This window comes from Bubalus bubalis, chromosome 4 (assembly GCF_019923935.1).
Source record: "Bubalus bubalis isolate 160015118507 breed Murrah chromosome 4, NDDB_SH_1, whole genome shotgun sequence".
NCBI lineage: Eukaryota > Metazoa > Chordata > Mammalia > Artiodactyla > Bovidae > Bubalus > Bubalus bubalis.
In genome coordinates, this window is record NC_059160.1 from 126,470,376 (window position 1) to 126,482,460 (window position 12,085).

At 46.5% G+C, this 12,085-nt stretch overlaps 1 protein-coding gene across 1 annotated transcript in view; it reads left to right on the top strand.

Moving 5' to 3' along the window:
* Window positions 1-12,085, top strand: part of SLC35F3 (solute carrier family 35 member F3) — a 135,259-nt gene that overhangs the window by 14,551 nt on the left and 108,623 nt on the right. The window contains exon 2 of the mRNA XM_006069371.4: window positions 6,769-7,093. Coding sequence (XP_006069433.3) covers window positions 6,769-7,093 — 325 coding nt within the window. The remainder of the gene's footprint in view (window positions 1-6,768; window positions 7,094-12,085) is intronic.

Here is a 12,085-nt window from a genome sequence, read left to right on the forward strand (position 1 = left end):
GGAGGTGTCATGGGGCGGTCTCTTCTCCTGTTCTCTTCAGGATGATAACCCCTCCACTTCCAGGAGGCTGGGACCAGGCCAGCCCATGGATTATCCTTGAGTCCAGCTCTGAGTCCTTTATCCTTAAGACAGTGACTCTTGCACTTTTAAGTGCAGAACTTTCTGCCTACTTCTTCAGAGAAAGAGTCAACAAGGGTCTGCTTTTTCTGCTGCTGCTGCTAAGTTGCTTCAGTCGTGTCCGACTCTGTGAGACCCCATAGATGGCAGCCCACCAGGCTCCACTGTCCCTGGGATTCTCCAGGCAAGAACACTGGAGTGGGTTGCCATTTCCTTCTCCAGTGCATGAAAGTGAAAAGTGAAAGTGAAGTCACTCAGTCGTGTCCGACTCTTAGCGACCCCCATGGACTGCAGCCTACCAGGCTCCTCCGTCCATGGGATTTTCCAGGCAAGAGTACTGGAGTGGGGTGCCATTGCCTTCTCCACTGCTTTTTCTAGGGGACCTCAAAAAAGAAATATTTGTGTTCTGTCTCTCTCTTTTTTGGCTGTGCTGGGTCTTTGTTACAGCACGTGGACATTTCTCTAGTTGTAGAACACGAACTCTAGAGCCCGCGGGCTCAGTAGTTGTCAAGCGGAAGGCCAGTGGGATCTTAGTTCCCTGACCAGGGATTGAACCCACATCCCCTACATTGGAAGGTGGATTCTTAACCACTGGACCACTAGAGAAGTCACCATTTGTGTTCTCTCAGAGGCTTGGAAGAGCCAGTTTATGGGAATTTGAATTTGAAGTGAGTGATTTTCCAATTATTCTTGCTTTCTTGTTGGAGAAATGACTTTCACTAACTAAACCTTAAAGGCCCTCAATTCATAATTTTCTCAGCAAAAAAACAATGGACGCCTCATGGGACAGAGGACTTGCCTGGCTCCCAGAATGAGTTAGCCACTGGACCAGACCTCCAAGAGTTTCCTCCTGCTAGGTAGGGACACAGCCTCTAGTTACTGCTTGACTGAAGAGTACAAATTTTTCTAGATCCCTTGTAAGAGAGAAGTATCAGATGTGATTTTGCAGGTAGGACTAATATATGGTTCCAGCAAATTGCGTGACACTGAACACTGGCTCAAACAGTAAAGAGCCCACCTGCAGTGCAGGAGACCTGGGTTCAATCCCTGGGTCGAGAAGATGCCCAGGAGAAGGGACTGGCAACCCACTCTGTTAATTGATTATAATATATAATATTATAATAATTATTGGCTTCCCAGGTGATGTTAGTGGTAAAGAACCTACCTATCAATGCAGGAGACTGAAGAGACATGGGTTCGACCCCTGGGTCGGGGACACCCCTGGAGGAGGGCATGGCAACCCGCTCCAGGATTCTTACCTAGAGAATCCCATGGACAGAGGAGCCTGAAAGGCTACAGTTCGTAGTATCACAAAGAGTCAGACACAACTGAAGCAACTTAGCATGGATGAACACAGCTCAGGATGGAAGTTTACACACAGGTATGGTTATATCTTAGCATGCCGTGGAGTATGCGTTGTGTGTAAGAGAACACTCTTCCTGCACACACACATGCCTGTCTCCAAAATGCTCAGTGGAAGCAGCTCCATTGACAGTAATTGGGAAACGCCCAGCTGTCCGTCAGCTGTTTCAAGTGAATCAAGTGGTGTGAACAGGGCGTGTAGAGACAACACAGCCAAAGGGAGATGCATGATGGCACAATGACCACATCTGTCAGTACACCCATGGGGTCAAAATACATCATCTCCTTTGCACTGAGTCCAGAACCCTTGGCTCAAGTGCAAGGTTAGGATGGCCAATTCAAGATCATAAATAGAGGGCTTGTTAGTGGAAGGGGGTGTTGGCGAGTAAGGGTGACCTAAAGAGTATTTTCGTTGCGTCATCATGGTCAGAGGAGCTGCGACAGGACGCAGCATGAGGCTCATTCAGCCCTGATTACTTTGAGACACTCTGCAGTGCCTCTTTCAGGGGTGATAAGGAGTGACAAACACTCGGATACTTGTGTTGCTGCGACCGAGAAGTCACTGGTACGGAGGAGTCACTTGTAATTTAGGAGGGCAGAGAAAATAAACCAGAATTTCTTGCACAGGAGTATACAAGAGGATTTTGAAAGGGGAAATTGGCCCCCTCGGTGTCATTCTTCCTTTCTGAAATCTAGCGTCAGTTGGACAGCTGCTGAAAATAACCTTGAGAACGGTAGCATGGGATGGGATGTGTTTGCTGCCTTTCAAATGCGGGAGAATAAACACGTCTGCTAACCAAATTCATTGTGTCATTCTATCTTTAGTCTTTAATTTTATCTGTTTGTTATGGACACTGGGGCATGTATAATGTATGTTTACTTCCTAGAAAAAGTAAATTCCAAAATCTGGATTTGCTAAAGTCTCTTCTGCTAGCCTGGCAACTTCTCCTGCTGCGTATCTGGCCAGAGCAAGATTGGGCATTGCAGTGGTACGAGGCAGTGGGGGATTTCAGAGCTCACCCTCCTCCTCACCACTCCTGGGGCAGACCAGGTCCTGATCCTGATCTTTGCTTCTCTTGTTCTTCATCCTTTCTATCCTGCAAGACCCAAGCCAAGCTTCTGCCTCCTCTGATCTTTCTGGAATCACAGCCACACTGGTGTTGCCCTCTTCAGAGTTTGCCTTACAGTCAAAATTTCTCCATTTGTAATTGTTCTGTAATTCTTTCATAGATCTGTTTTGTCACTCCCAGATAGACTGTAAGTTCCTGAAGAGCAGGATGCAGTCATGTTTTATATTTATTTATTGACCACCAAAGTTCTTGGCACAGGGCGGATGCTTCATGGTAACTTCCTAGCAGATTGAAATGCTCCTAGGATGTGTTGCAGTATATGCAGCCCTGTGAGATTTAGAAATACGTGCTCTTATGCATCCAGTTAGATGACTGCTGGCCAAAAATACAGTATAATCCCAGTTTTGCTGGGTGTGAATGTGTGTGTGTTGTGCAAAGATACAAATTTTGCTGGGGAAAATGCAGCAAAATATCCAGTGATATCTCTAGGTACTAAGATTTGAATATGCAGTGCATTGTTTGTATTTATGCTATGAAATACTTTTGTAATGATTCTGTAAAGAATACTTTTAGTTTACATGAGGTAGGTCTGGTTTAAAAGAAGTATTAGGAATGAGTGAGGTAATGAAATTGGTAAGTGATTTATCACTATATGAGACTCCGGGCCATGAAATGGAAAGTTTGCAATGGGTTTGAATACCTCTAATTCTTTATGGTCTATTCCAGTGTTTCCAAAAGTGTGTTCTAGGGGACCCCAGTCCTACCACAGGTATTATGTTGAAATAATATGGGAAGCACACGTTCTCTAGCTGCCTTTTGGAAATCCACACGTCTATTAGTCCTGTAGCAAAAGAATCTGTTTCCCAAACTTCTGATCATGGGATCCTTCTTTCTGATAATACTGTACCTGTTAATTGTATTATACTTAGGGAAACATAATTCTATCTTATTTTTTAATAATAGAGTGCAGAATGTCTTTATTTTGCTTGTGTATCATCAATATGCCCTGGTCAAATGAGCCAGAGAGGGTAAAAAGTTGGATATAATTTCTTTAATCCAAATATATAAAGACATTTAAATAGTACAGTTTTTTAAAAGAGAGATTTAATTTTACATTTTTTATGAGCTCAATTTGTTTTGTTTTTTTGGCTCTTTTGGTTTTTTTTTTTTTTTCCCTTGCAGCATGTGGGATCTTTCCCATCCGGGGATTGAACCTGCATCTTCTCCATTGGAAGGCAGAATCTTAACCACTGGACCACCAGGGAAGTCCTAACAGTACAATATTACATGATTTGGTGATTTTTCCTTCATTGTAACACTGCATAACATCAGCCATCACTTCATTCTTTAAGTTTTCAAACTTAACCTGCCATAATGCAAAACTGGCTGAGAAAACATGTTAGGAGCCTGAATTTTTTTTTCAGCCTCCTCTAGGTTCTATTCTTAAATGGCCAGTTAATACTGTGAAACTGCATTTCCTTTCTCTGTGGACTTTTTTTCTTTTCATCTTGGTATGAGTTTCTGATAGTTGGTGGTGGTGGTCAAGGAATCTCCCAGCCCTAACACTGCTTGAACACTCAGCAGTGACGGGTTGCAGAGGCTCACCCCAAATGTCAGGGTGTTAGTGTATACACTGAAACATGTGTGTTTCTATCTGAAAATGGAAGTTGTGGGGATTCACTGTGAACAAAGACACGATGTCCTAGTGGAAGGGTATTAGGCAGAAGGAGAGGGATCTTCCTTGCTTTTGCCCCCTCTGCTTCTCCCCTCTCTGCAGCCCATGCCAGAAACACACAACTTGTTGGAAGCTCAGAGGTGGTCAGCATGTGGTTTTCCAAGTGCTTTCTGACTCAGATATATACACACATGAAAAGGAAGAGGAGGAGGGAGAATAAATATTAATAAAGCAGGTACAGAAGCACAATATGTCTACTAGATGGTGTCAAGGATTTGGGGTCAGTAAAGGAAATTATCTCTCCTTGGCCAGCTACAAAGTCTTTGGATTACCCTTGGCTAAAAGCGATATAACCGAGGACTTCCGTGGCAGTCCAGTGACTGGGACTCTGTGCTTTCACTGCTGAGGGCCTGGATTCGATCCCTGGCCAGGAAATTAAGATCCCACAGGCTGTATGGTGTGGCCAAAAAACACAAAAGAGAGATACAGCCAGACTTGGCAATTAATGCTAGGATTAGCTAACACCTATATAATAGGCTGGAGTTTCCCAGGTGACTCAGTGGTAAGGAATCTGCCTGCCAATGAAGGAGACTAGGGTTCTATCCCTGGGTCAGGAAGATCCCCTGGAGAAGGAAATGGCAGCCCACTCCAGTGTTCTTGCCTGGGAAATCCCATGGACAGAGGAGCCTGGCAGGCTACAGTCCATGGGGGTCACAAAGAGTCGGACGTGACTTAGCAACTAAATAATAACAACATATAATAGGCTACCTTGAATCAGGATTTTGCCTCATAGAATTATTATATTTCTGGGACTTTCCCTTGGTCCAGTGGCCAAGACATCACACTCCCAATTCAGGGACCTGGGTTCGATCCTTGCTGCTGCAACTAGAGATCTCACATGCAGTGAGATCTTGAGTTGAGATACCAAGATCTAGAGTGCCACAACTAGGATCTGGCATGGCCAAATAAGTAAATAAATATTTTTAAAAGAATTATTATATTTCAGACAGTGTAATATACAAAACTTGGTTTCATAGTATTAGAGCTATTGAAATTGCAATTAAGTTTAAACAACTTCCATAGAGTACCATTTGACCCCAATATACTCTGTACCCATCTCCTGTACCACTGTAGGGTCTGCCCTCTTTCAGCTGAGTGCCTGGCTGATCATGTTAAAGGCAAGTAGGCCATCTCTTGGAAATTTGCCCCCATCCATGGTCACACCTTACACAAGTTACAGTTCTGTTTAAATTTCCAGCTGACTGACCTGCACACAATCATGAATGGAAGCCAAACAGTGGAAGAGAATGCCTTTTCCATTTTCTCATGGTCTGTGGGAACAGTGCTGCTGCATAGCCACGCTCTGAGCTGCAGCCTGGCTTCCAGAAGTCACACGGTCCTCCAGCAGATCGTCGGAGGGCTTTCGGAGCACCAGCTGCCAGAGGCTGTGGTTTTTAAGTAACACTTCACAGTGGGACTGATGTCCATCAGCTAGGAGTCCGTAAGAGCAAATAGAGGAGTAAGAGTGTTGTTGTTCAGTCTCTCCTGTTGTATCTCTTTGCGACCCCATGGACTGTAGCACGCCAGGCTTCCCTGTCCTTCACCATCTCCCAGGGTTTGCTCAAACTCATGTCCATTGAGTCAGTGATGCCATCCAACCATCTCATCCTCTGCCGTCCCCTTCTCCTCTTGCCCTCAGTCTTCCCTAGCATCAGGGTCTTTTCCAATGAGTGACAGATATATGTCTTTTTTTTTTTTGCCACACCCCACAGTCATGTGGGATCTTAGTTCCTCGGCCAGGGATCAAAGCCACACCCCTTAAATTGGAAGGGCAGAATCTTAGTCACTGGATCACCAGGGAAGTTCCAGGACGATCTGTTTTTGCTCTACATGCAAAAGAAGATGAGACTCTCGGCATCCATGCCCTTAAGGGCCAGGCAAGGAGGAGCTTCTGTCCCTGTAACAGGAGCTTCTAGAGGTCAAGGCCTGTGACCTTCTCAGGAGGGAATCCCCAGCCCCTAGCACTGCCCAGTGGCAGAGCTGCACATCAGTCCCTGTGAGCTGAAATATTTGGGAAAATATTTCAGCCACTCTGCGTTCTGGAGAAATGTTTCCTCTTCTCCAGGTGTGCACAGAGATCACCTGCTGAAATACAGATTCTGATGCCAGGATTCCTGAGATTCCGCATTGCCAACAAGCTGGGGGTGGTGCTGATGCTGCCAGCCCCATCTTTTCAGGTCAAGCTTCTGAGGATTCTAGAGGAAGAGTAGGACACGACTTGGCAATCAAACAACAATTCTAGAGGATAAGAAAACCAGAGACAATGTCTTCAAGTTTTGTTTCAGGAAGCTGTCCCCAGGCCCCCATTCCCCCATCCCCCCCCAACTCTCCTCCCCAGGGTGGCAATAACAATAGCAGTGGGGGAGTCGGTTACCCTCTTGGCATCCCTCCCACCCCCACCCCGTTCAGCCTGGCCACGTGAAGCTGTGGAGGCCGCGTGAAGGTGTGGAGGCCCCAGTTAACTTCTCCCTTCTCTGCCGCCAGGGGAGGAGCGCCCCCGGGACTCCCCGGGCCCGGCGGAGGCCCAGGCGCCGGCGGGGACCGAGGCCGGTGGGAGACCGAGCCGCCGCTGCTGGAGATGCTCCCGCGCGCAGCTCAAGAAGATCTTCTGGGGTGTGGCGGTGGTGCTGTGCGTGTGCGCCTCCTGGGCGGGCGCCACGCAGCTCGCCAAGCTGACCTTCAGGAAGTTCGATGCTCCCTTCACCCTGACGTGGTTTGCCACCAACTGGAACTTTTTATTCTTCCCCTTGTACTACGCGGGGCACATCTGCAAGTCAGCGGAGAAGCAGTCAGTGAAGCAGAGATACAGGTAGGCACCTCCGCTGGGATGCTGGCTCAGCATGGGGCTGCTCTCCGGAACGCTAATGCTGCTGGGTGGGTGATGAGATGGGCCAGCAGACACAGTAGGGAGAAGTCACTGTGTCACTCGTTGTCCTAGTGAGGTTCCAGGATCAGAATTCATTCCCTTCAGAAGTGGTGAACACCCTTCCTCCGCCTCTAGCCTTTCACCCCAGGAATTCCTTTCTAGTAGGCTGCAGAAGGCAGCAGCTTCCAGAGATGGGCTATGGTAAGTCCCCAGAAAGGGTAGAAATGGGAAAACTGTATGGCTCTGTTATCCTCCTCAGACTGGGCTGAGGATAGGTCCATGGAGCCAGGTGACCTGGCTACTCCCTGTAACTTACCTTCTCGACCCCGCCGGTGCTCATGGCGAAGACTTGATTTCTCATTTCCTCTCAACACAAGCCATTTCCTCTTCTGATTATGTGGCTGGAGGCGGGTGTCTGAATATCTGGCAGTGTTGCCATCAAAGTCAAAGCCTGGTCTGAACTTTGTGGACTGTATTTACGCATGCATATTTTCTCATTGAAATGACCTCCCTTTGAAAGAGGTCAGAAGTCCAGATGCAGCCCTCTGCCGCCGTGTACAGCAGGGTGCCCCAACCTCCTCCAGAGTCAGATGCTTAGTGTTGGCCCTGGGTTATCATCTATGCCCATCCCTAGATCTCATGGTCACCCAAAGCTGAGGTCCTCTGTGACTATGTCAAGGACCTTACTATTGGCCCAAATCAGATCTACTCAGAAAAAAAAAAAAAAGGGAAAGAATACTGGTCAAGGTGACCAGGTGGGCCTGGGGAATTTCTCTTTCATCAGCCTCAGAGGTGGATAAAAATTTGGAAGTTGAGGGTTGTTCACTCCTTCACCACTGCCTTCTTTCCACCCTACCCCCTTACTTCCACCCCACCAAACACCCTGTACAGTCACCGTGTCCCATTTATCATCTGGTTCAAACTTCAGCCCCGGTCTGAAAAGTTGCCTTTAGAAGTTGCAAGGTAGCCAGAACACATCATTTAGTCCGAGGAGTAAAGAGGTTTTAGGAATGAAGGTTACATGCTGATCAGAATTTTTTTTTCTGAGATTCTACCATTTTGTCAATGTCAAATTCAACTTGGAGGTGTGAGGCGCCAAAGGTTTTGAGTGTTCAGAGATAATTTGGACTGGCTCCTTTAAAAGGCCAAGTGGTAAGTCAGAGCACTGGTTCTAGAGGAAGGAGCACTGGTGAGCTTTCAGTGACCAGCATCCCTTAGTGGAAAGGACTGGGAGCGAGTTCTGGAGAAAGGCATGTGGCAGCCTGGAACCCAGAACCGGAGCCCAGGCCTGGAGCATGTCAGTGTTGACTTAAATCAGTGGCTTCATGGCCCAGCCAGATATCACTCGAGAGGCACTTAATGTACCTCTTCTGAACAGCAGCTAAAAGCAGACTGAAACAGATTGGTTTAGAAACTTTAACAGAGCCCCAGATTGTCCCAAAGTCAAGAGAGAAATAATGGCCTGCTTTTGGTCACAGAGAAAAGCAAACATTCAGTAAATAATGCATTAATAGTAAAGTAGCCCTGAGTGTATTCAGTTTGTAATTAGGAGTTTGCCTTTCTTTAAACAGAGTAGGATAGTATGCTACTGCCTCTCGCAAAGTGGGTGTATGTGCCCTTTCTTCATGGAGAATTACTGGAGGGAAGATGAAATGGTCTTTCTCTGCTTTGTTCAAACATGTGGACTCAGAGGGCATCCCTGAGAGGCAACACCAGCTACTGCCCTAAGCATGTGTTTTTAACATAATGCTCACCTTGGGACAAGACTGGCATCGCTGGCCATCTAGTGCAGGCCCAGCACCGTTAATTAATTGTGCTGAAAACAACACAGAAGGAACCAGGCTCAGTTGGTTAAAACGTCTACGGGGAAAAAAAACCCGAAAGATCATGGAAGCAGATTAAACGTAGAAAGACGTCACACCTTGATTTCAGCTTATGGTCTGCCTGTTAAAAATATCTGGGAAAAATCAGAAGAGAATCATAGTGATTATTATGTCAGCTGAAGAGCAGTGGAGGGCAGGGGGCAAAACCATAACTTGATTAGAGAAGCCAGGTAAAACCTTGCCCAATTTCTGTACTAAAGTTGAGCTCATCACTTTAAAAAAAATGTTTCTGGTTATAAATTGTGTTCTGCTTGTGTCTAAACAGAGCTGCTGATTTTCGATGATTGAGCATGTCAGTTAATCTAGGCGCACCACTGGAGAAGTGAAAGAATATTCTTTCTCAGAAAAGGGAGAGGGAAATTTTAACATCACAGACTTTACCTAGAAACTCATGACTATGTCACATCTCAAACTGGGAGTTCTTTTTTTTTTAATTATTGACGTTTAGTTGATGTACAATATTATATAAATTTTAGGTGTGCAGTCTAGTAATTCATAGTTTTTAGAGGCTATACTCCATTTATAGTTATTATAAAATATTGGCTGTTTCCCCACATTGTACTGTATAACCATGTAGTTTGTTTTATACCTAATAGTGAGGCCAAATCAGGCCTCCATACCCCAACACCAAATTAAATCTCGGAGGCAGAGTTTTGGGTGAAATAGAAAAAAATAGCTTTATTGCTTTGCCTGGCAAAGAGGACCACGCAGGCGAATGCCCTCAGAACTGTGTGTCCTGACCTGGAGGGCGGGGTGAGGAGTTTCATCTTAATGGTTCAGAGAGGATGTGCGCAGCTCACGGACATTCTTCTGATGGGTTGGTGGTGAGGAAAGTGGGAGTCAGCTTCATCAACCTTCTGTTGTGCCAACGGGTCTGGGGTCTACAAGCTTGTGGGCAGCACGCAGTTGCCTTCTCCCACCTGGTGGGGGTTTCGGTATCTGCAGAATGGCTCAATCATACTTTTCTGTGCATCCCTGGAGGGGGACCAGGACCCTGCCCCAAGGCCGCACTGTTGTTTCTTGCCTGTTCCTTCCTTATCTCCGAATCCCCTCCCTTCCCTGATTAGCATCTGTTTGAATCTGCTCATTGGAACTCAGGGAAGGTCATGGAGGCTGAATGAAGCCTGTTTCCTGGAATCAAAAGCTGGGGGTGTTGACTTAAAAAATAGTGATAATCTAAAAGTTGAGAGTTACGTTTTATTCAGTGGGGATTTTTAGGACTTCAGGGCTGGGAGACAGCATCTCAAGTAACCTTAGAGAACTGCTCCTAGGAGCCGGGGCGGGGGGGTGGTGGGTGGGAGTGGGATGGAGGCGGCAAGGTGGGCATGGGCAGTGTCAAGTTATATAGAAGTTTGCAACTAAGGGCAAGTAATCTGAACATCAAAAGTAATTTTGTGAATTAAAGAAAACCAGATATCCCAAGTTAAGGAATTTAGCACATTTCTACGTATGGAAAAGATGCAAGAGTCTGGGCTCACTGAAATCATTCCTTTCATATGCATCTCAGCTACCCTGGGCCCGTATCCTGTTTCTTCACTCGTGAATTCCTCAGTGCTCACCGCAGGGAGGGGCTACAGCCTAGTGACTGCCAGATTGTGCAGGTATTCCTCTCCTTCCCGAGTGCCCCAGAGGGCTGGGGTCACTGGTGACTGTGACATCCTTGTTTACTGCTATACAGGAAATACTCCATTTCTCAGGGGATACAGAAAAGCTTTTGTGCCAGGAGCCCCATTGGGTCCTTTTTGGTATCAGTGATTTGTACATCTTAATCCCCTATCACATTGGGAGTTCTTTAAACAGATATTACGGTTCCCAGAAATCAAGGCAAACTGAAATCTCATCTTCCGTGTTTGTACTTTTATTGAAATGAATGGAAAATCTAGAGTCAACTGAGCAGATGTATCTCTGGGAGAAAGTTTCAGCAGGAAGCTGGGGAGAGAAGGAAAAAGGTGAAGCTGGCCAGATAAGCCAACTTTTCTAGTGGTTTTCAGGAAACAATCAGGTAGAAGTTTCTTTCCTTCACGACCTCCCCACTGAGGCTAGTTCCCCAACATGAGGCTGGAAAAGTCAGCCAAAGCACAGGGAGGAAATCACATATTGCCTCAAACTCTGAGCTGCTCAAACTCTGAGTCTCTGAGATCTTGTTGATGGGCCGATGATGATTCCGTAGGTCTGGGTGGACGTGAGGTTCTGCTTTCTTAATGAACTTCCAGGAGTTGCTGGTGCTGCTGGCCCACGGGCTGCCCTTGGACTGTCAAGGCCCTGGAGTTCTTGAATCTCAGTTACACGGGTTTTAAAATGCTGCTGATCTGCTGAAATGTAGGAAGCAGGACTCACCATACCATATCAATTGGCAGGTGACTCTCTTTGAGCCCCAAGTATGTTTGAGTCCTGATCTGCTGCCACTTGCAAGGAAGGGGAGGCTCCTTGGGCAAGTCTTTTAAGCTCCAGGAGCCTCAGATGCTCGTTTGTAAACAGAGGGTGATGACACATGCACCATTTAGCACAAAAGATTGTTGTGTGATCAAATGAGACACCGTGCCCTAAAGGCTGTGAAATGCCATAAAAATGCCAGGAACTATCACTGTGTTGTGATATCCTCTATGGGGTACAAGGCAGCTGATAAAGTAAGCATGGGCTTACTTTATGATATTTTATGGCATTTCATAGCCTTTAGGGCACAGCGTTAGGCCAACTCATGTTGGCCTGTTTAAACTACAGGAGTGGGTCTGCCAGGACTCCCCACCCCTGCAGAGTCATGCAGGTATTACACCTTGCAGAAATCAACTTGCAGGGACTTCCCTGGTGGTGCACTGGTTAAGACACTGTGCTTCCAATGCAGTGGGTGCGGGTTTGATCCCTGGTTGGGGAACTAAGATTCCACATGCCTCACAATGCAACCAAAATAATAAAAAGAAATCGGCTTGCAGGTCTGCTGGCTGCACAAGGCATTCTAGAGTGATCAGGCCTTCCTGATACCAGGCATTGTTGTCAAGAATTGGAGTGTGGGTGTGAAAACCTCCCAAACCCAGCTGCCCTGAATTTTCAGCCC